Genomic DNA, 25551 nt, shown 5'->3' with positions numbered 1-25551 from the left:
AATTAGTTTGATACACCAATAATTTGTCATTTTTCTCACACACTCGTGGATTTAAGATTCTAAATAGCTTATTAACAGGCCTTGCCCTTCAATGGAAAGCTTGGATAAGCCTAAAAGTGAGAAGAGAAAACAAATTAATCATTGCACATACTGAAGCATATTCTTCATCCACAGATGATTAAGAATTCTTTCTCATATATGTTTTTATATATAATTTAGAGCCAATAGATTTGACCCATGGTAGTTTGGTCTTGATCTGAATCGTTGCTCAGAGTTGGTCTGTCAGCTAAAATGTGCCTCTGATAAAGGCTCAGTGGGAGGCATGGGCTGGTTGAAGAAGTCACTGCCAGGATATTAAGTCATGCTCTCTGGACCCAATCAAATTCAAATCAAATCACTTTGTTTTTGTTAGATACACAACCATACATGACAATGTGCAGTGAAATTTGTTTGTGCCTATAGCTTCAGAAAGCATATAACTAACTCATTTAATAAATAAAATAATATAGCATAAAACAACCAAACAAAATAAAATATTCTACAAAAAGATAAACAATAAAACAATACATCCGTGGCCTATGTTTCAGAGAATTGAAATGAAACACTGAGAAATATATTGATATTAGAATGAGTTTCAGAAAATGTAAACAATATAATCGGTAGCCTGCATAATAACAAATAATGTATTACTCTGTATGCAGTGAATAGCAAGGACGGATGCTGTTCTTGGAAAACTGGAGTTGTGTTTAATTGAATCAAACCATGCATGCACACAATTTAGATTATTTGTTTGTGCTTCCTGTTGTAGTAAAGAAGGTAAACAAATATTTCTGGTAATTATTGCTGTAACAGGCTGCTAATTTGAGTCTTTAAACACACAGACTACAGCCCAATCATTTAGCCAACTGTAGGCTTACCGGTAATCATATGTAATCAAATATTCTATCAACTTTTAGGTTAGGTGTGTGATCCAAAAAAAAAATCCAAAGGGTCTACATTTCCTAGGCTTATCTTGTACATACGATTGTTGTATATAATGTTAGTGTCCTGAAGTAAAACACAAACAAACATAGTGTGTGGGAGTGTGAACGTTTGGACGAAAGTGTCATTCTTTGTTTGTGATGAGGACCACCTGAAACAACCATAAGGACTCCTTATGGTACCCGGACCACTGCGTTCGGATCGCTCTGCCGTACGTCAACTGTAGCCGCCGTAAAATGCCGTGATTACGGTGACGACACGGAGGGATAGACAGGAAAAACAGCGGGCTTGTTTGAAACAGGAAAAGCGTTTCGGTAGCTATTGACAACGGTGTGATTCAGTGAGAAAGTTTGTTTTGGTTTTGTATAAAAGTCTACAAATGGTCCTTTTAACGGATGGTGAAACATGAAGCATGCAGGGACGTTGTTCTAACTTAACGCGGACGGCTGTCAACGTCAGACGAGAAACGGAGAATATGATTGTTTGTTAACTAAGTGGCTAACTTTAGCTAAGACAGCTAACGTACAGTAGCACTATGGCGTTTTAGGGAAGTGCTGTAAAGCTGCTACTACAGTGTACCGTTATCTCTGGTTGTTTGGGAAGTTATCGTAAGAGGTAAGTTAAACATTTCATAAATAGCGTCTATTGAGCTCGATTGTCTCATCATTTCAACGTAAAGACACGTAGCTTAAGTTAAATTGACTAACCTTAGCTAACGTCAGATTAAAGATACAAATTCCCACTCGGTATCGAGATAAAGTCGTTTTCATCAACAGTGTCATCGCCGATTAAATACGATCATACTTACATACTGATAACGTGCTATCTGTATAATCTTTTACACGTTTTTAAAGTGTCCAAACTGACCTCGGTTGTTATTTTGCTTCCTTCAGTGCCAACATGTCCTCCAAAGACGACACTCGCATCCTGGTTTTGGAGGAGCAAGTGGAGAGTTTATCAGATGAGTTAATGCAATGCCAGGTATGTATGAATGTGCGTCTGACACACTAATGATTAAGGCTTGCTTCCTTATAGCTTAGTAACACAATAACAATGAGATTTCTCTAAAATAGTGACATTTAATGAGTAAACTGATTGCAGCAAGTTCAGTCAGCAAATGTCCAGCCATGTGTTGACAATTGTTCACTCAATATAAATACTATTTTGTCATTTGTCTCGAATCAGTAATTATTGAACTGTTATTCTCACATATTTCAGCTTTTCATAAGCCTGATGAAGCAATACGTGAAATTCGTTACACTGAAGATTCTTGATCATATATTCTGCGTGCAGTCATTACCACAAACGTATGCTTTATTTTGTCTGTCTACATGTACACATACAGTTGCCAGCACCTCTAGCATCTTAATTACTGTTATATTTAATTTAGAAAAAGGCTTATGATTTCCTAAGATCTAAGATCTGTTTCACCTCCACTCATTTCAACTCATAAGCCATGTACTCGTGGTTATAGTTTTCAGGTTGTCATTGAAAAGCCTGTCTATCATCAGGAAGGTAGTTACTGTTTAAAGATGAGTTGATTTTACCAAATTGCATAAAGTTTATTGTATTTGTTTAGTTATCCGTGTAGCTGCAAAAATCTATAAATGACCTGACCACACTTTATAAAACATTCAGCAAAGACAGTAACTACTGTGCAGCAAATATTCTCCATTTTTCTATCAATCCTAATGAATATAAACACATAGACACAGAACATGCTCATGAGCAGATTTGAGAACCTTTCATCTTCCTTTTGTAAGTCAGTGATTGAGGAAGGGTGTCCTTGCATATTCACCACCAGGTGGTGCCTCATAACATGAGTGAAGTTAATCCAGCATCTCTCACTTTGCATATTCACAGTACCTTGCCTTACAGGTACGTAGACAGACAGCTGTGGGGCTCAGCAGATGATGTGTTACATTTGGGTTTTTATTAGACTTTAGATACCACTTGGCACATGGGGTAGGAACACTTGTGGTGCTGTTGGGCAATAACCACACGTGTGCCTGTTACCCTATTTATTTTATATAAAGTTTGACTTTGAAGTTAACTAAGTTTACTCAAAAAAAATAACTTTGACATTTTCATACATCCAAACTCAAGGCATCCTTACAAACGTGTATAGTGGTGCAAATCCATGCATGCACCTACGTAATTCAATAAACCCCAAAACTTCATTCATTTGCTTCCAATTCACTACACTGAGTGTGACTAATTGACAGCTAAATTGCTGTGCACTTAATAAAAAAAACAACTCTATGTCTGAGCCCTTTTTTATGTTTTAAAATTAGAATTCATGAAACACTTTGTTGTAGACCATATGTGTATTTTATTTTTTATCAAATGTTTTCTGCAGTGTTTCCAGTGTTGGGGCGGTTAAAGGGATTGTATAATTAGAGGTGTTTGCTTACCTAACAGCCAACAACTGCTGTGCATCACTTTTTATTAATAACACTGAGTAGGCCTTTGTCAAGCAAATAAGAGCACCTGTAACACTGTAACATATGTGTTAAAATGTTCATTTCACTACATTATGGTACTATCTAGTTTACCAGTGCGATTTTGTTCACTTCAGAAAGTTAGTGCTGCCCTACAATGAACATCGCAGCCATCCTTGGTGGTCTTGTCTGAAGTAGAACATTAGCGATTCTGTCTATCTAATGGGAACCTTTAGTTGTGAAGTGTACAATTTAAATAGTGGCATTTGAATACCACTGATGTCTTAAGTCTCTTGCAAGATGTTCTTCAGGACAGCCATTAACTACAAAGAGTCTCATCTGTCAGCCAGCAAATGTTCCTACTAGACCATGCTAATTTTATTAATATGTGGCTGAATTCCAGATACTTTCTTTGGTATGTTTAGCCCATGGTGTTTCAGTGTCTAGATTCAAAATGAATAATTCAGACACCATCAAACACACATTCAATACATCTTTAAGTACACATGTGGCAAAGGAGAGATCTTGATGAGGGTCCTCACTAGAACACTTGTCTGTGGAACGGCTAATGGCAGCCAAAGGCCAGGCAGAGGGAGACCACCTATTTCAAGTCATCCACGCTGCTTAATTTCATCGTTAACTGCATTGCAGGGCCTGATTTGATGAGATCTCTATCCTCCTTCATCCTGCTCTCACTCTGTATACACACACACATACACTTACACACAAATGCATACAGAGACAGAGATCTACAGTCCTTCCACTTATGTGTTCAGCTCATGGTCTTATCAAGGTCTGCTTCTGCCATTTTAGTAAATAATTGATTAGACACTTTTGAAAAGGGGGTTCAAATTCATATACTAATTGGAGACCAGTAGATTCCAGTGGGAGGGATGACTTTTATCTTATGATGATGTGAACATAATTTATCAGATAATTTTATATTAAGTCGATTTGGTATAATTCTGTCTTTTAATGTCAGAAAATGTAGTTTTTTTAGATGTCCCTCATTAAATGTAATGTAGTTTAAAAATGTTTGAAAAAAACAGCGAGACAATTTGAATTGGAAATGTGTCGGGGGCTGGCTGGGCTTCTCTACTTGAAGACGACTCTCCCTGTCATCAGTTTTGAGTTTCTTTGGGGCTAGTTACTTTGGAGCTGTAGTGGAAAACATATCCGCGGCGCAACTGATTAATAAAGAAGATGCAAGCTCGACTGCTGTGTTTTGATTTGGATCCCGGCTCTCCCCGGTCATAAATAGTGCATAATGACAAGTGTCAATGCTGGCTCCCCGTGAGTCGAAGGTCACATCCCAGCCATGAAAATTCCTGTTAAGAGAGGCTCGTGATTAGAGAGGGCAGGCCAGATCAAAACTATTCTGTATGAGATATTTAAATTATTGATTGACTTCCGTCGTGTGATGATGTCATTGAGCATCCTATTTCTTATTTTGTTTTTCAGTGAGTAAAGCAGAGATGTCTTGTAGGCCTTGTTGCATTTTGAGACAAATTTATCCAAAGCTATCTACCTCAATTAAGAACAACTTGCTGTTGACTCGCTGATTCTTCTATTTTCACAGGCAGACAAGGAGTTTGTGTGGTCCCTGTGGAAACGCCTGCAAGTGGCAAATCCAGACTTGACCCAGGCTGTCAGTTTGGTGGTTGAGCGGTGAGTAGATTCATCTTTTCAAATTGCTACCTGAGAGGCTCAGTAGCTTGAAAATTCCTTTATCCCGCAAGTAAAGAGAAATATGTGTGAAAGTCGTTCAAGGGGTGTTTAAGGCACCTTGGCCATTCTACCGGGGTTACGACGGAATCTGGTGCGGATGCTGATTTAAGCCTTCTTATCCCCGGTCTAGCAGTTCAACCATGGAAACCCTTTTAATGAAAACACTCCTCCACCGCACCCATTCTGGACAGTTGAAGCACTCCTGCCAAATACTTGTCTTTATCGGATAAATTGTGAGATTGAATATGACCTCTTTTGCAGGGTAGCTAAGCTGCACCAAACACTGGCATGGGAACTTTCAGAGAAGAGCAGAGGCTCAGGCTTTTTCACACTTGATGCACACTTGGATAAATTAAACATATTCCTCCTGTTTCGGAAAGAAATATTTGACTTTAAATTAGGGATACATCAATACCACAAGTAAAGGTCCCCTACTTACAGGTCGACTTTAAAGGTCAGGCCAACTCAGGTGCGCCTAAGCCGGAGTTGTTGCTAACTTCAGGGCTAACCCCCTTCACTTTAATCAGCAGGTAGCAACAGCAATTAAGGCCAAGAAACTTGGCTTGGGTCTCAGGGAGTTGTCGCATTAATTCACCGACAAATAAACTGTACACACACTGCACTGTTACCTTCACGGCTGTTACTGTATACTGCAGACTTCACAGCCTCTACCGGACACTCGCTAACGTTACGCCAAGATGACAACCTCCCCGATTGCTGTGGTGGAGACTAAAGCATGTGTCCACGACAATGCACGCGCTACATCGTGGCGGCTAACTCTCCCAGACGTCTGACCTGGGGCCTGTTGTGTGCATACGACTGCAGCTGTCAGTAATTGATGGAATTAACCTGTTGGTGCATCAGGTTATCATTGCAACTGGGCAGCTTATTAGGCACTTCAACCACTAATCTTGTTGACTAATGTCACGTCTCCCTAAAGTGGTATCGGATGCGGTCGTATTGTAGTAGTTTTATAGGTATGAGTATATGAGCATGTATCAGATGAGGTACCCAATACTGCTCTCGGTATCGGTGCCTCCCTACTTTAAATTGTCTTTGATGATGCTACTGCAGTTTGAACACCAGTTGTTCCACTTGCATATGTTGAAATGAACACTTTATTCAATACTTGGACTAGTTTTTACTGACTTTTTTCTCTTTTGAGGATTCCTTAGAACGATATTTTCCCTATCATGGGTGCATATCACATACATTTTGAGGTCTGTCAGTTGTTAGCAGACCCTTAATAGGGGTAAAACACAGTGTAGCAGCGAGCCAAGAGTTCCTTAGTACCTATGCGTCTCATTCCTTCCCCACACCCTCTTCAGTTCCTTTATAGCCTCATAGGAAACCCATCAAAGTATGGTGGTCCGCTGAGACTCGCGGGGTAACATGCACCCGGAGACTGTATGTGTATTGTATCACCTGATGCGCAGGAGGATATTGACATGGTAATTGTGTCGACTCCAGTCAAGCGCAGGTGCCTACTGGGAGACGCCATTCAGCCTCCCCTCCCCTTCCTGTGTGGATCTTGTAGAGTGATTGGTTGGTTGCTCAGGACATGGTGAACACAGTCCAATATACAAGGAAATGTAGCTCGGCCAGCCTGCGTTCCAGCTCCTCCGGGGACATCAGATACTTATTTCGGTGTCTACCAGGGGAGAGGGCTGATCAGAAGAGGCAAAGAAACGAGAGAAAAGGCCTCACAGATGGGAGGTGTAGAAGAAGCAAGAGATGAGTGGGGGGAATGGCTGGCCCCTGGTGGCCTATAGCAGTTGAAACAAACAGGTCCCCAATTGATGCCTTTTTTTGTCTCCCTAAAAGTTCATTATGATAAAAGAGGCTTAGTGGGCTGAAGAGGAAAGTTCAGAGTGTGGTGGAGCAGCAGGATTGTACAGTAGCTCACATTTTTATAACAGATATTTCTTATTTATTTACATTGATAATACTTTTCTTAATACTTTTTATAAACATATGAAAATAATTTAAAAAAAACGAATCGCTTATATGTAAGGGTTATTCTTTATTTGCCAAGTTCAGCAGGTGAGCAAAGAATTAGAAATTCATAGTAGGAAATGTACATTGGTTACAAAAAGCAGGATTAACACTAAGTGGGAAAGTATTACAGAAACAATGTTTTATAGTACTAACAAGGCATCAGTCCAATCAAACTAACTAAAACCTTATACAGATTTCTGAAATGTCTCCTCGTCTTTCTCTCTCTATGTTATGAACACCCACTGTCTTTTAAAGTTATAGAACAATTACAGTAAATCATTTTGAAGAGGACAGGGGTCTGTTTTTGTAGGCATGCGAGTGGCAGATATGGCCAAAATCTACCATTAAGTTATACGTCATTTCATATCTCGATAACCATATATATCAAAATATAGCATGTTTTCTGGTAATTCAATAAATAATCTATATGACACATGGTAAAGCCTTTTTTTGTGTGAAATAAGTACTTGACAAATAAAAAGTACAGAGTGTTTTCTCTTCTTCTAAAATGAACATAATAGTTTCAAGTGAAATTTTAGAGAAAGAATAAATTAATATTTCCAGCTATGCACTGACTATGTTAAAATGGATGTGAGTAATCACATTAAGATAATAGTTAGATTGAATTTTGAATTTTTGAAATTTGAAGAAACTTGAGTTAGTATCTGCTTATTATCAATTTAGGCAATGTAATTGTGTTTCACAATATCTTGAAATGTGAATTAATTTCAATACGATTCCCTTGAAATGATTGTATTGAATTATCGCTCAGCCCTATGTAGGCGTAGCATATTTTGTACTGTCCAATTGTTCTGACCTTATAGCCTCAAGTCTTGTCGATGACTATGAACACACCTGTTTGTTTTTCTTTTCTCTCTCTTCCAGTGAGAAGCACAAAGCGGAGATCAAGGACAGAAAAGTGTTGGAGATCCTCCAGTCCAAAGACTACAAGATACAGGAGCTGGAACAGGTACAGTACTATTTAGTTACTGACTGTAACTTTCTGTGCTCATTGAATGTCTGTTAGATCTCAGACGCGTTAATGGGGGGGGGGGGGGTGTTAGTGCATATGAGTGTGCCCAACTGGTTAGCTCACGGGTGCTGCTCTGCACCGCTCCCCTACAGCAGTTACAGCTGATAACACTGTCCCGACCGTGTAGCACCCACCCTCCGGTCCCCGTAAACACTGTTAGCTCTGTCAGCACTTTCCCCATAGTTTGCATTGTTAGCCATGAGCCGCCGGCTCGCCGTCGGAATGTTGCGAGCTGTTGTGAGGCAATCAAAATGCTCCCAATCTCTCAACTTGCACCTTTTAAACTCTTTCTCTCTCTTACCTGCTTTCCTTTGCGCCACGCCTTGAGCAATATTTCTCGACGGTATAATGGCTGACAATAATGACATCACTAATGTAATTTACTCCAAATCATCATCCCCTCACTGAAACATCTGTCAGCCTCCTTCATTAGCGTCCCTCATCCAGAATCATGTTCATTCCTGATGAGACAGGCTGTAATGGAGTCATCAGCTTGCCAGTGTTTTGTTTTTTTTAAATTACCCTCCTCAGCCATCTTTATCCAGTCGATACAGTAGCTACGGTATTAACTCATAGGAGCACAAGATGTGTGATTATGTCAAACTTTATTTCAGTGTATTATTTGGGCCTTTAGTGTGAGGGCAGTACAACAGTGCAATCAGTCAACATAGTGTACTTTTTTCTCACAGGTTGCCCATAGTGCCAGACAGATACAGAAAACAAGTACAAAGACAGTCGAGCGCAAGTTGGATTCAATTGAATAAAGTGCAGTGTAGGACGGCATCCACAATGCTACACAAACCAAGAAAATAGGCTGCTTTATCAAGAACAAACTCACTGTACACAATTATATAAAAAATAAGAACATAAGATCAAGTTTGAGACACTGAGTATGTTAGAATTGCAATATTTGAACTGTAACTACTGTGTTTAAATGGTACTTATAGCAATAATAGGTATGCAGGGCGTGAAAGTAATGAGGTGGGATCTATTTATTTTGTCTCCATAAGAAAGGCCTGCTATTGCATGCTATGCAGAAGTATTGTAAAATGTATTGTGTTGTATTGTGAATGCCACTTTAAGGATAAAATGCTTTCCTCTTTTACGTGCCAGAAGGGTCCACTGAAAATTCTAAACGTTATAACATCTCAGTGAAGTCTGCTTGATTTTAACAAGGCTTTGGTGAACTGCATATTGTGTTGATCTGTAATAATGTAACTGTTGTTAGTATATAAACTAATGGCTGGCAGTAGCCACACATCATTTTCTGACAACTTGACCATTTTCTCCCGTGTGTCACATTTGCGAACCAACCTTCTGTACCAACAGTTGTTATAATTGAGTGATTCTTTCATTCACCATCCACTACTCATAATTCAAATGAGTTTGAAAGTAAATGTGTGAACCTATCTATGTCTAATCCACTGATCTCATGAATTCCAAAGTGGCTTTCACAGAAAAGCCAATAATATGTTGTCGATAAATTCTTCCATTTTCATTCTTGCTTGTGGTTTCCATGCGTTTTGAAAGTGTCTTGTTCTCCTATCAAACGGTTGATAATGAAACTTACGGGCTGTTTGAGAATCTCATTAGGAGCGCTGAACTCTGTGCTGTGTCATTCGGCCCTCTGACCGCTATCATCTCATCCAGTCTTGAGCCTTACACACCCAAAAAGTGATTCATTGGTTTTTCCTCTCTTTTTTTGGAGATGTGATGGTCGACTGAGTCCACACAGGATCCTACACTCCTCTTGATATCTCCATTCTCCAACTTCTTTTTTTATCTTCCACCTCTTTTTCTATACACTTTCCCGCGCTACTCCTTTCCATTTTTGTAACATAATTAGCTTTCATTTTTGAACAGCACTGGGAATTTTCAAATGCTAATCTTTCTTTCCTAGACCTCTTAACTTGGCGGAATCCCCCTTTTTTTTCCTCCTCTATCAATTGAGCACTACTGGGGTTCAAATTGTTCTTGCCTACCTCATTATCAACGTTTGAATTTATTTTCTGCTCTCCAGTATAAATCTCTATTAAAGCCCCCTCTGTTCTTACCACGGCGAGCTAGGAGTAGCAAGGAACGCTAAATCCACTATCTGGATATATCTGAGCGATTTCCCTCAACATGGCAATTAATTGCATCCCAAAGCACAGTGTTATTTGAGAGGAGGGTGTACCCACAGAAGGCTGTGGATTACCAGCCAAAACCAAACCCCAGCTGATGCAGTGTTAAGAGGCCAGCCTCCTCCTGCTAATGCCACAAAGGCTGCCAAAAAAACATGACGTGAGCATATACCAGCATCAAAAGTGGGTGGTCATTAAAATCATTGAATAATTTGTGCTGGCCCGGTCTGGTTTGATTAACCTTACGAAACATTGAATTGTTCATCATGAAGCATTATGATAATTTTCTGACTCACAATACATCTTAATAGTATGCGCTAGCTTTCTGTTGAGGGTTGTGGATTAACCAATATGTGATTTATTAATTAGTAACTTTTGAAATAGAATCGTTTTAAGTCATTTTTCGAACGAAAATGTTTGTGATTGTCTGTTGGACGAAACAAGACGTTTACTAACATCACCTTTGGCTCTAGGAAATTGCAATGGGCATTTTTCATTGTTTTCTGAGGCTTAATCGACCTAACAATTAATCAAGAAAATAATTAGTAGAATAATCAATTGGGAAAATAATTGTTATTTGCAACCCTAACAAACGTATTGGTTTTATGTTATTCAGAACTGGTCAGGACAAGATCATATATTTGATAATTCCAAGAATTAATTCCCTAATGAAACCTGGGGCACTCGTTCTCTCCCTCTCTTTCTGTTTCTCTGTGTCGCTCCCTGTCTGATTCCTGTCTCGCTGTCTGCCACAGACAGTGACAGGGCAGCAGCAGGGGATTAACAACTTGGGACGGAGGAGGAGGACGACAGTGGAAGAGGAGAGCGCCTTAATGAAGAAGGAGCTGACAGCTCTGCGTGAAGAACTGGTCAATAACAGTCAGGAACTTAAGGTTGGTGGAACTAATTTTCTGTGGCGGTCTGGGCTTCAGAGTCAAACAGTCTCTGTTCTGTGTGGCACCGAACACGACAAGTCCCCCCCGTGGCACTAGCCACCGGCATTTGAATCATTTTGAAGAGAACAAGGATTGCTCAGCCCTCTTGAACACAATCTCTATGTCTTTGTGTCTTCTCCTCTCGCACCCTTTCTTGCTTTTAGCTTTCTTTCTTGCTACTGACAACAGAGAATACTTAACAGCTGGAGAGCGTGTGCGTGTGTGTGTGTGTGTGTGTGTGTGTGTGTGTGTGTGTGTGTGTGTGTGTGTGTGTGTGTGTGTGTGTGTGTGTGTGTGTGTGTGTGTGTGCGAGAGAGAAAGAGGGAGAGAAAAGGAAAGCAGCCTGTTAACTTGCAAATAAATACTTAATGACTGGTTCAGTGGGGGAAAGTGAAAAGTGTTCATGTGATGGTGTGGCTTCTCCCTAATTATGCTTAGTTGGGACCTGGCTATGATTAATTGATAAAGGAATGGTTCTTACACAGTCTTGGTGAGGTCTCATGGCGAGAAATTGTGGGGGACAGCATCAAAGGAGACCTAGGGTGAGTCTAATGGGTCTTGCAGCAAGCCCTATTCTCATTAGGAGCCTGTCATTAAAGCCGACACACTGGCCCCTGTACCTGCATGAGACCGGCTCTTGCGGCACGTCTCGGCCCGTACCGGCCAACATCTGGCCGTGTGGGCACAGTCATACAGCACAGGTGACCTTGGCCAATCAGCAACTCATGCAGGGGGCTCCCGCAGCAAAGTCGGCCCACTGTTTACATATTCATTTCAGCCTCAACCCCATGGGTTGCTTCTCTTTTTGTACTTCTCCATCTTTCTCTTTTCATTTTCTCAGTTTGAATTGCTACTTTTTTCTGTTTTTCCCTCCTTCCATCACCGTTGTTTATTTGGCCCTCATGACCCCCCCCCCCCCCCCACACACACACACACACACACACACACACACACACACACACACACACACTCTCCTCCTTACACACACACACACACACACACACACACACACACACACACACACACACACACACACACACACACACACCTCTCTTATCCAGGAAATGAAGACGGAGTGTAGGAGGAAAGAGGAGGAGGAGCGGCAGGTGGTGCAGGCTCTAGAGGAGGAGAAAGGGGGATTAACCTCCCGTTGTGCAACCCTGCGAGCTGACCTGGAGGAGAAAGAGAGGCAGGCCAACAGCCAACGAGACCAGAGGGATGCTGCCCGGGACAGAGTCAAGGTACGAACACGGGGACAAGTCCGCTCAGACACGCATAGCTGTACAGGAAGGGCACCGTCCTCTAGCTTTACATTTCTTCTGCACACCTTGAACTCTCTGATCCTTCATACCCTTTCCTCCTCAGCATGTGAATATAAAAAGATCTCTGTTGCAAAGCACACAATTTAAATATGCAGAGACTATATTCAAAGGAAGGAAAAATTATTATTCAACATGGAGGACACAGAGCTTCCTTGTGTGGGGTAAAAAATGAATTGGACTGACCACAAGTAAAAGGAACTTTTGTGAAGTCATTTTCTTTGTTGTTGTTGTGAGTCATTCATGGTCTCCAAATGCAAGCAGGTCATTTTCAGAATCTGTCCATAAATCAATACTTTCCATCTCTGTGGACATGAGAAATACAGTGATTAGACAGTGACAGCAGTGTTGTTATTTTAAACATGAACCACTGGGTGGGGGAGTGGAAATGTACCTAAAAGCACTCAGTAATGATTAGTAAGTACGTAATGATATAATTAAGAAATATAATACGCATTACATTCCAGAGAGAGAAGTCGGGAAAGAGTGACCACTCTCTTGCAGAGTTTCAGAAGTCATTCACTATTAATGTGTACATCAAAGCTCACACATCTTTACAAGATTGGTTGGGGGAGGGGGATGCAGAAAAAGGCTCAAATCACAATCAAAATCCTTCAGAGGTTTCAGCCGCCTTTTGCCATTCCCTTACAGAAATCCGCTGCCTGCCAATACTAGAGTCTGAGGACATAGAAGCAGCAGAGGAGCCTCACGTTCTTCCCCCTTCCTTATAGACTAATTGTTATGAAACCTATTGCTACGCTCGTCAAATGGAGTCAGACAGGAAGTCTTAAATAAGTCAGGGCTGCAGAGTAATTACACTTGGACGAGATGGAGCCCAGCAACTAGTCTATGCACATCCATCACAGCCTAATACACCCTACCTGTTCCTAATTTTTTTTGGTTCATACATTGATGTGAGAGATGGAGAACATCGGGCATGCGGTGGATACATCATGCCAATTTGTTTTACATAGCAAAGATTTGTCAAGGAATTTACAATGTCTTCCAGTGCATGTGTAGATACGGTGCACCTATAGGGGGTGGACAAAATGAAAGAAACACAATGTGATGTTTAGTGATCCTCCTTTTATCTTCTCTTATTTAAACACTTAAGAAAGCACCTGCTTGACAATGATACAAATATTCTCTTTAAAATCCAAACATTGCGAGTTCTCCTGAAGGGTAACTATAGTCTACTGCTTTTTTTATGCACTTATACACACACACACACACACAAGTATTATGGCATCGTTTCATGTCCTTTCTTGTAATTGCTGAAGACTAATTAATTTTGCATATGGTTAATTCTGGCCCTGTGAAACGCTTTTTAATTACATTTAATTCATCAAGGTTTGGAGACCTTTGTGTGTTTGATGCTGTGCACCCTGCCCTGCGCTAATGTTTTTTTTCTTATTAAGGAAAAGCTGTCACTAACACCTTGTCTACACCTGCTGCACAGCGAAAGCAGCACAATCGCAGCAGCTGCAGTCCTACGTCTGTCTATTCATTAGATCTGTTCAGTCACAAGGCTGCTGTGCACTCAAAAGTGTTGTGACATTGCTTACAGCCCAATGCACAATCAATTTAGTTACATATGTAAGTCGGAAGTAAATAGATTTGGAGCCTAAAATATGCTAGTGTGACAGAAATGTGAGCCGTTACGCAGCCAGTGTAGACAACTGTGTGGATTAAATTAGAAGAGTGTCTGTTCCGTCAGATGGATGAGAGACGGACAACAGAAAAACATGGCAGAGACATGTGCAGCGTGGACAGCATCAGATAGGGGTTGTTTGATATCCAACATTTACACTGTCACAGTGTGAAATACTACCTTTCTGATTCCAGGGCAGAGTAAGCAGCAACCTCACAAGTCTGTGCTGCATTTACACGGCCTAGTCCTCAATCACTGCAAACACATAGCAACATGTGTTCCTGAAATATAAATAAACTGTTGTTACTCTTCTACACCAGGAGTTGGAGGAGGAGCTACGCAATGCATGGCAGGAGTTGTCCAGCTCGCAGAGCCACAGCAGCAGTCTAACGACTCGGCTTTCTTCCAAAGAGAGGGAGGTAGCGGCAAAAGAGGGGCAACTCAATCAACTTCGGTGAGCCCTTCCGACTTCAGCGTTGCCCAATACACCTCAGTGTCTGTTTTCGTGTAACAGCCATTTAATTAGTTAAAGGACGTACGCGTCTGTCCCGTGCGTAGACATATACTTCACATGGATTGCTGCGTAGAGCAGTTGCTATATTGCTCTCTACACTGGGAGGCTTGGGGGTGACACAGATTTCTTCCACTCTGGCTCACCTAAAGCCACTTGATAAGCCCTGCATAGTGGATGTGCTTTAAAAGAAGTAGAAAAGGGAAACATTGCAGGCTTTGGCTAAGCTTTAGTCGATATGATAAAAAACTGTGAGAACTGTAGGAGCCTTACTTGTAATCTCAACCTTTTTTTTAACTACTTTTCTGTTTTAATGCCAGAGGCACTCTTACATGTCAGTCACATCACGACCAGAGACCATTCTTTAGGTTTTAGCGAGGTGAATAAAGATATCCTCATTAGTTAGTAGACCACTTTCCGGTAATTCCATGGGACACAAAACAAATTTCAGAAATAAACGTTAATGCTGATATTGCTATGTGTGAGAGAAATTTTAAGAACGATCTAATAAACATGTCATTGTCCTGGGTTCACCCCAGAATTGCACATTTAGTTTTCAGTGTTATAGGTAAATTACATCTATATCAAATTTTACATGTTTTAACCCATTTTTACACATTTAATTGAATTATAAAATCTGAAGAAAAAAGCATTAATAATAATAATAATTTGAGTTCTCTCGCCTCCTCACACCCTTTTAGATATGACTTCTATATTTCTACCTCTTTAATTACATCCCGAACCTGGGCATGTAATTTCAGGCTATTAATGGAGAAATAAATGCCAGTACTGCTCTATTGTGTATTGAGAAACTCAGCAGTCACAGTGCATGTACAGTGTGGATTTGTTTAACATGTTGCCTGTGTGTAGTTGTGAGTTTGCAGAGGTGCAGACCCTGTACAGACAGAGTACAGAGCATGCAGCAGAGCAGAGCCATCTCATCAAGCAACTGGAAGGACTCAACCTAGACACTCAGAAAGTCCTGAGGAACCAAGAGGAGGCACATACTGCTGACACCACTTCCTATCAGAGGGTACACACATGCACACATGCACACACACACACACACACACACACACACACACACACACACACACACACACACACACACACACACACACACACACACATGCCAAAGCTCAAACTCATCATTATTAGAACCACTTTGTTGCCCTCCACTCAGGGCTCTCCCGCTGTGGTGATTTATTTCCAAGCTAGCTGTAACCTACAATTATTTGACTAGTGCCAGAAAAGAAGGACTTTTCTCCCCGTATCCTGTTACTGTGAATGGGTTCTCAACCTACCACCCCTCTATCTGATGACTGTACCACTGTATCATACTCAGCACTACACAGGGAGGGGGTAGGGGGAGACATCTGGAGCAATTATGCGTAATAAAACATGAACTTAAAGGGTCATTTTTGGTCCCATTTCATATGATATTCTTCTTTTTATTATATTTTTATCAAACCATTTTTCCTTTTCTTTCTCCTTACTTGTATGTCTTTCTTGTTACTATGGAAATAAAAAAACATCCCCATATGACAACACATGTCGGTCTTTATGTCACCCAATCTTGTGTCTCATCTTCATCCATTTGACGTGACCCATTCCCTCTTCACCTCCCCTCCTGGTCTGCAACCCTGTGTCCTGTTTGTGTTTGTCGACAGCTGTACAAGGAGTTGAGTCAGTGCTACCAGGCCCTTGTGTCTAGTGAGGCCAACCTCCGTCAGAGTCACCAGAAGCTCAGCAGCCTGCTGGCTCAGAAAGACCAACATATCCTGCAACTCCAGGCCCAGCTACAGCAGCAGGAACAGATACAACTGCAACAGGAACACCAGCAGCAGCAGGAACAGATACAACTGCAGCAACAACAGCAGCAACCGGAACAGATACAACTGCAGCAACAACAGCAGCAACACCCCTCACCAAACAGACAAACAAACTTTAAGGTAAGCACCCTTCTTCAGGTCTTTTCAAACCAAATACAAAAAGTTTGTGCAAATAGATCAATTCAAATATTTATCTATATCTATCTACATGAGCCTATCTACACCGAATTCAAAACTTTGTATTTTGCGGTGCAGTGGGTTGTTTTCTTATGCGACAGCTTTGATTTCTGCATGTTTCGGATGCCGATAAAAACAAAGCCAACCATTAAAATGAGTTTTGCTCACACGATCAATAGATTTTCTTGGATGTCAGTGTCATAATTCTGTTCATACGTCACACAACAATACGAATAGTGTTCTCGTAAACGAGTGTCCTCTTTAACAAACAAAGGAAAGATTATAAAGACAATAAACATAAAGACAACATCTGGGGAAGTAGTACTGTACTTGTACTGTTTTTTAAAGTTTTAATAATAATAGTTTGAATGTCAACGTTATGAATGAATCTTCAAACTATTCGGTAGCAGCTCTAAATATGCCAGCAATGGAGGCATATGAGCTCACCGTCTTTGCTTGAGAAATCCGTGGAGCCTCGTAGGTCGGCTATTAGATGTTGACCATTATAAACTGGCCATATATATCACATAATAAACACAGGCTACATATGATTCAGTCCAGTCATCAATGATGAAAACCGGAGCAATGTAGTTCAGAATTTACAGTATCGTGCTTCATAGGACCACATTGTAACTTTTCTGCACAGCCTTGCACACTTGGAGTAACGAGCCTATAGAGTTGAGTTGGGTTCATAATAATAAAAACAAGTTATGAATCAATTATTGTGTGACAGTGCCAAACTCTAATTTTCAGTGGAATGCATGGACCAAGAATAGTCGTCAGTAAATATTCCACATTTTCTTTTGGTGTTGTCCTTTTGGGAACTTAAATCTTCACCATGTCCACCTACAGAGGCCCTCTCCTTCATCCAGTCTATCCAGAGCATCGCAAATCCAGGCTAAAAACATTTTTTCTATGATGCTACTCTAAGTTCTTGAACTTATTTACAGTATATATGCATAATGCATTCATGTGGGTGTGGACAACAAAATATGTAGGCTTATGATGCCCTGCCTAATGAATGTAGCTTTCTCTTACATTATAAAGACTATTATATAATGATGCTTCTTTCAATCACCTTACCGGAGATAGTGTCTAATTGTCCTAAGGTACAGAGAGAGCAATGTGTAGGTGTATTAGTAGACCCAGCAATGACTGACAAGCCCCAGCATGGCCTGTGGCGCTGGTCTTTAACTGAGAATCACTCTTTTAATATCGCTCTAGTTCACCCTTGATACATGCATCTCTCTTAGCACCAGCGTCTTTCATGTCAACTTTATGATCTTCTCCAGCTCTCTGTCCTGGGCACGCATGAACTCTCTGACTTACTCACTTTATCTGTCTTGTTTCTATCCTCCCACCCGAGTACCTGGAAGTCCTTTTAACGTACTCTCGTCAGCATGCAAAGATAGATAAGAGGTGGTGAGAGGTGATTTAATTGGAGCCCAGTTATGTTTCTGAAGATGTAGTTGGAGTTTCAGTTCTACATCTGTCAGTCAGCAGGGGTTTGGCTTTTTCTCACTACCTTTGAACCGACCCCCCCCCAAGGCAATAGAGGCTCTAGTATAAACTAAGTTAATGCTGCAGCCACATTTTAAGTGGGCTTTAACAACTCCTAATGATATGGTGATAGGTGGTTCTTGGACCACACAGTGTCAAAGACGAGAATAGTAACAGGTACCTATATCCACACAACCTCATTCCATCAATATTGTAGGGCACTGCACTTTTTGCTGTAATATAATATAAATTTGTTTCCTCAGTATGACTTTAACTTCAGTTTAGACTAAGCTGATGCAGTGGAAGATAATATTTCTGCAGCAGTTAAGTAATTTCTCTGCCTCCACAGACTGTAATTGTTTAATTTGATTGGTTGCTATTTTCTGACAGTGCTGCCCCCAGACTGAAAGTTAAAAGATATCAGCTCAAATGTTAAGTGAGTTACAATCGCCCTGTCTCACTTAACCCTGTTAATTTAACCAGCGGTGGAATATAAATGGATCATTTAGTCAGTAATTAAATACAGTACTGTAGTGGTTCCCCCAGTAATTAATACTACATTTAGAGAGGATGCAGTTAGTGGTGTGTGTGTGTGTGTGTGTGTGTGTGTGTGTGTGTAGTGTGGGCATGCATGCGTGAATGCATGCATATATGAATGGTATGTATGTGAGTGTGTGTGTATATATATATATATACATATGTGTGTTTTATTTTATCACAGTGAACATGAACTCCACCCCATGTCTCTTCCCCACACAGTTACAAAAAACCAAACCAAACTCATCACACATTTATTTCCAGGGCTGAGATGTAATTACAAAAAATACGGTGTTCATAATAACCTATACTAAGAATTATTATGAACTTTTGTTTACTGAACACATGTAGCTGCTGTCTGGCTGATTTGTTTTTTTAACTTTCTTACCTACTGACATCAAAGTGAACAGATCAGGTATCCCAAGGTATAGCACTCAGTCAGGAGGGCTTTCTGTTTCCCACTCTGTAATTTCACTGACAGGTTGTGTGTATGCGTGTGTCTGCGTAGGTGTGTGTTTGACTAAAGGTGTGTGTATCCGAGCATATAATCGCAAATTCTGTAACAACTTCCTCCCGAACACCTGTTAAATTCTAATGCTCAGGTTGTTAAGGCAGATTTGATTTTAATTTTAAATGTTTTGGTGGAAGTTACCATTGGAGGTGATCAAAGTGCTGATAGCAACGGGAGCGCAGGGGGGAGATGCAGCGCTCATTTGAATATGGACCAGAGCGACGGCTTTGAACACCCCTCCCACAGTGGTTTTGGGGGGGGGGGCAGGAATAAAGGAGGAGGGTGGGTGAGAGGAATAACACCCATTGTGTGTTATACTTCCATGCTGTGCACCAAGATTGACTGTCTGTTCTCGTCTGTCTTATGTCAAGTTAACTCTTTGCAGGAAGCTTAAGAAGACTTTACTAAGGCTTAAAGCTACAATTCTGCTAGTTTTAAGTTAATGTGAGTCATGCTGTGCTTTTTGGATAATGTTACCTCCTATATCAATTAACCTGCAAGGTCAGCACCAGGTTACAGGTTCTCTGTTTTCGGACTTCAGACTAATCTGTTGCCACTCCACGGCTCTCAACACGCACTAAAAGGCATGCGCCACCAGACCGGCTACGTCAACAAAGCACACAAAGGGGGAGTGACTTCATTCTCTGCTCATGTATAACTCCCCTTTATTTTTAAACAGCAAATAGTTCTTTGTCACTGTATCATGCTGTGGATATTAAATTTAGCACCATTAAAAAAACGAATGTTGCTTTTCTTTTTTGAAAACAATGTTTCAGCTTAAGAATTTTAACTAACGATCTTTAAAAAAAAAAAAAAAAAAAAAAAAAATCTGTTGATTGTTTTAACGATTTGTCATTCAGTGTAAAAACAAAAATGGCAGACAAATAATTGAAAATACACATCACAGTTTGCCGGAGCAAAAATATTCAATGTGAAGTAATGTAGAAAGTACAAAGAAAAAAGCAAATCATCATAGTGGAAAAGCTAGAACTAAAGAGTGTTCATAAATAACTTTAATTAATGATCACAATGATTGTTGGTCAGTCAACAAATCAACTAATGGTTTCACACACAAAGTGTTCTGTAATGTGTATGTGTCTCTGTATGTGTGTTTACTGAAAACTCCATAATGTCAGACTGGAGATGGCCTCATGCCCTGATCTTCTAGCTGTAGGGCCTGGCTGATCATCTGGCACCTGGGTGACCCCCACACACAATGAGATGCAGATAAAAACTGCCAGGTTGGGGAGGTTTGGGTTGCCAGGTTGGGTGGCCACCATCACAATGTAGAGGCAGGGAAGAGAGTCCTCATTAGTGGACAAATCTAAGATATTTATTGTAGTCTAGTGTTTGGCTATTGTCAGAGCTGTGCGGTGATTAAAGACCAACATTAGAATCCATAGCAGACCTCAGGCTTTCTGGAACCTTCACCACAGTAAATGAGTGATAAGTTGTTAATTGTGTGGGCAGTCGTTCAAAGCACTGGTTATTCTCTCATCAGCATTGGAAAGGGAAAATTAGGCATTTTAATTCACTCTAGAAAAGTTTCATATAAATATAACAGAAAGAAGCCCGGTGTCTTTTAGATGTATACTGCAACTTTTTTTATGTACTATAGTCTTTTTCCATGAAGAACATTTTGACATGTCACAGTAGGAAAAGCACAGGCGTAAATAAAGAGATACTAATGGATGAATTCCATTTAGCTGCTCCAGTTTCAGGGTCCTGGTATTGTGCATGATGACTCACTATCACACTGGTAGCTTTGAATATTATCAGTGCTATTCCTAGTATGTCAAAATGTCTTCTATGAAAAGGACCTCTTCTTACACTATTAAATACACTAATTATCGTAAATATAACTTGTCATTATGGCCAAGCCAATTTCCTACAACGTACCGTAAAGGATGGAGAATTTGTGCACCTGCACCTGTTTACTTTTTTATGCATACGTTATAGCATACAATACACAAAATGTTGTTAACACACAAGTCCCTCATATGGGTTTTATAGACTGAACCTCAGGCACGAAAACATCATTTCCCCAGGTGACCAGACTTTAAAAAAAAATTGATTTGAAGAAGCTCTGCTCTCCCATAGCTCGTTGAGATGTTTTTTTTTTTTTTTTTTTTTAACATCTGCTTCCGGCTCGTTATTGATGTTAGCCAATCTAAACACTTTTAGACGTATAATTAAAGTGCTAGTTACACACACATGTGCTCATAAATGCACCCATCGTTTTGCGGGGTCGCGTTTGTCTTAGGTGAGACGTTTCTTTTGATCATCATCATTAATAGCAACCATCAAGTGAAAACGATGAAACCATAATGATACAAAGAAACGTGGAAATACATGTTTCAACCAAGAGCTCAACAAACAGACTGGAGTCAGCCAGAGAGTTGTTTTGTGTTGATGTACACAGTGCAGTACGGAGCAGTATGCTTTTAGACGTCTCTGCCGATGTTTCAGTAAAATGTGATGGAAAGCTTGTGTAAGTCCCATATTTTTGATTTGTCTTTCACATGGGTCTTGTTTGGACTCTGGCTGCTCTTCAGTTTTTTCCCCATCTGGAGCGGCACTCCTTTAGCTTAACTGTCAGGACCTCCCTAGAAGTATGTTAAAAATTTAGTGCAACCTGCTGCTTGTATTTACATATTCTTTTCCTCCTCAGACGTATCAGTCATCCTTCCGTTATTGTGTAAAGATTACACATTCAAGTAATGTTTTAGAATTATGGTCTGATCAATGTTTCATGATGCTATGTTGGTCTGATCTTGTGTATGCCGAGTGTGTTATTGGTGTTATCAGTGTTGTCAACATGAGTTTGTGTATGAGCGTGTTTTTTTGGAGCTGGGCCATGTCCAGGGCCAGAGACATACTAATGACATGGACTCCAGCGGTGTGTTTTACCAGCTCAACCGCTCTCATTAGATGAGAACCTCTGTGTAGCACAGCTCGCCTCATTAATGAAGCACAGCCATGTGCCGCTGCAGACACATGCACTCCTTCGTTCAAGCACATACACTCGGGTCAAGCAGGCTGTGTGGGAGGACTCAGGGCTGTGTACACACACACACACACACACACACACACACACACACACACATACATGCACTCTTCATCCTACTCACTGTGTGCTGTCTTTCTACAAAGTTCCTCTTCAGTTAACACACATGCTCATACATATATGCACACACACATCCTTTTGAAGAACCACCATCTTGAATGCAAAGTGCACCTGACCCCGGTGGGGGGGGGGGGGGGGGGGGGGCGTGCACCTTGTAGCCCTCACTCCTGAAGCCAATCCAATCACTTTCACAAACGCTGTCGCTCCACAGATGTGTGAACATGTATTTGTGTATGCATGTAATCGTGTGTCTGTGCGTGTGTGTGTGGCGGGGGGGGCCCTCCTGATTATAGCTGCTCCATAATTAACAGTGATCAGATTTGTTTTGTGGCATAAATGGTGCATGTGTAGAACATTAGGCCTGGCAAGTCTCATTTCACATTCAGCTCAAGGGCTCGGCAGCAGACGGGTCACGAGCTTCAGGGAGCACAATCACAAGCCTCCCTCCATATGGTCCTGCCTGCCGCATCCTCAGCAGTTAGGGCCGCGAGTGCCAGACAAGTTCCCCCAAGAACCTAATCGTGTTCAGTAATTACCAAGACTGGCTTTTTTCTTCTTCTTTTTTTTCCCTCCCTCCCTCAGCTCCCCACAATCTCTTGCTCTTTTTTTTTTCACTGCACCTGCATGCTCTCTTCTTCTCTTTCAATCTCATGCTCTCTCCTAGTCCATTGCTTTCACTAAGCTGCTTGTTCTATGTTTTTTTCCCCTTTTGCATCCTTGCTCCTTTACTATCTCAAAGTTTCACACATTAATTTTTTTTCTGGATGAAAACCAAGATAGGGATGAGAGAAATTGTGAGAGGGAAAAAAACTCAGACACTCCCGCATCAGTTAATTTCTAAATTGCTTTATGTGGCTGATGCCGAAAAACCCAGTCCGTCCTCCTGACTGCCTGGAAATTATAAATAATTGTAACAGATGCGCCAATATGGCCGGCCTCCAATAAACGAGGCCCCAGATAATTTGACCAACCCCCTTTGACAGGCCAATTTAATAAAACATGAACAAAATCTTCCTCACTAATAATTTATCATCCCCTCTCCTCCCCTTTGGTTAAAGTTGATTACCCTGGCAGTTAACAAGGTCACGCCCAGATGCCAGGTTTCTGATAATGCAATCAGGACTCGTTGGAGAAAAGGTGATGACATCCTGTGCGGCTTACTTCATTACCTGGCCTCCCAGTTAAACACAGTTGTGTCAAAAAGCTTTGGTTTGATGTGTTCAGTAGATATGTTGTTGATAGCTGCAGGTGAGGCTGTTTCTTTAGTGTTTCACACCTTTTTATTAAGGACTTAAGAAAAGAAAGGTGAGAATGTATGCAGTAAAGTGATGGAGTCAGGAGGTGTGTGGGTGAGTGTTAACTTCAAGATACATAATGGAATGTGGAATGTTTACGTGTAAGTCTATGCGTGAGTGTGTGCACATCACAACCTGCTCCTCTGTGGGTGGGTCATCTGCTTTATCTTTGTCCCCTTCGGTTTGTTTTGGTAGTACCTGCTGTGTGCTGAGGTCTGCAGATGCTGCTAGACACTGGCTAATAGACACTGATAAATAGATGGGCCATTACACCACACACACACCACAATGCTGGGGGTGGTAGATATCTGTTCCACTGCCACATGACACATCTGGTTTTTGACTTCGGCATATGAAAATGTCACGTGGACATCCATTATACAAGCGTAAGTCGATTGAAGTACTTCTAGCTTGTGATTTTCCTACGTTTCCCTGAAATAATTTAGCTGTCGGTTCAATCCAAGGAAGGAATACGGGCTGCTTGGTCGCCCACTGGTTGGTGAAGACTTGAGCATGTCTGTGATCTGATTGTCTCTTACTCAAACTGATATCCACACCCCTCTAGATTTCTCTATACTTTACTATCATTTTTTAATCACAAGAGGAAACTAGTAAGTATACAAAGAAAATAACTTGTTCATCAATTTTCCGTTGGACAGTGAACCTGTCAGATCAAGATTCATTTCTTGTTTATAAACTGTTTTGGTTAAGCTGAGGCTAGTATTTCATTTTAAAATGAATTATGATCAAGATATCATAACATGCCACAGATTATGGATTATTAATTACTTTTTCTTTCCTACATGAGAACATTGTCCTTTTGAATATGACACATGTTCATATTCAAAGTGCCAAATAACTGTTAAGTTGTACACACAAATATTCATAAACACGTGCAAGTTTGAAGTGTATTGAAGTAAATTATTCTTGTTTCTTGAATGTGCTTCACAAAATAACCACTGCAAGCCAAGTTATCGAAACTTTGGATTCTAGGGTTTTCCTCGAACAAAGAAATTCTTAGTCAACTAACACTCATATGGTTTTGATTTAATTGACATATCTGTAAAACTAAATCCGGGCTCAGACTTTAGGAGTGTTGGGCTGATTTAACCCCGAAATCCTGTAAAGCCCAGATTATCTGGTAATGTGAGGGGTTTACAGATCCAGTGTTAAACCTTCCAAACCATTAGCAGCCCCATTGGGGCCACCCCAATATTTTCAAACATGTGTGATATTTAGGAAAATCTGGATGATAACGGTTATGATTCCGTCATGAGAGAGTCACGTCTGCTACAAGGAGACTGACGCTGAAGAATGGACTATCCACCCAGACTCGACGCTTAGCCTTCTGCTTTAGTCATTTTACGCTGCAAAGCATTATTAGTTGTCGCACTCTGTTCATTTTGTTTACAACTGCTTCCCAATGAGATGGTGTGTTGCTCGCTCTGGCACGATAATCTTAATAATATCCTGTAGTGTGTATATGTTTAAGATTTGAGAGAGAAACATCTGAGAAGATTGTCCTTATGTGTTTGATGCAACCCAAATTCAAAATCGGTTAGGATTTGAAAACTCCTGTACTCTGAGTCTGAGTTTCTCCCCAAAGAATCACACAAAAGCACCACTTTAAATCTTGTGTTCACCAGAGATGTGCTCATAAGTTTCTTGGAAATAAGTGAATCAGCAGGAGAAAAGCAAAGAAACGACTAATGGACGAAAGAAATCTCAAAGCGACAGATCAGTCGACTAATCGACTACGAGGCGTCAGTCCTGTTGGATTCACAATTAGTTTTGTCACTTTTCTGTTGTTCTCTGCACCGATACACCTGTCTTCCTCGCTCACAAATACACA

General features: G+C 40.8%; 1 protein-coding gene across 1 annotated transcript in view; it reads left to right on the top strand.

Annotated features, from left to right (window-relative positions):
* Positions 1-1322: 1322 nt before the first annotated feature.
* The window catches only part of cntln (centlein, centrosomal protein), an 84925-nt gene continuing 60696 nt past the window's right edge, over positions 1323-25551 (top strand). Inside the window, exons 1-9 of the mRNA XM_068727718.1 lie at positions 1323-1596; positions 1875-1962; positions 5002-5090; positions 8034-8118; positions 11060-11197; positions 12301-12480; positions 14530-14663; positions 15591-15753; positions 16391-16672. Coding sequence (XP_068583819.1) covers positions 1882-1962; positions 5002-5090; positions 8034-8118; positions 11060-11197; positions 12301-12480; positions 14530-14663; positions 15591-15753; positions 16391-16672 — 1152 coding nt within the window. The 5' untranslated portion in view covers positions 1323-1596; positions 1875-1881. The remainder of the gene's footprint in view (positions 1597-1874; positions 1963-5001; positions 5091-8033; positions 8119-11059; positions 11198-12300; positions 12481-14529; positions 14664-15590; positions 15754-16390; positions 16673-25551) is intronic.

The sequence above is a fragment of the Cebidichthys violaceus genome, unplaced genomic scaffold, assembly GCF_023349555.1.
Source record: "Cebidichthys violaceus isolate CVI_PGR_0920_01 unplaced genomic scaffold, fCebVio1.0.p SCAF_4, whole genome shotgun sequence".
NCBI lineage: Eukaryota > Metazoa > Chordata > Actinopteri > Perciformes > Stichaeidae > Cebidichthys > Cebidichthys violaceus.
The sequence above is the reverse complement of the archived record's forward strand: the minus strand, read 5'-3'. Positions and strand labels throughout refer to the sequence as shown.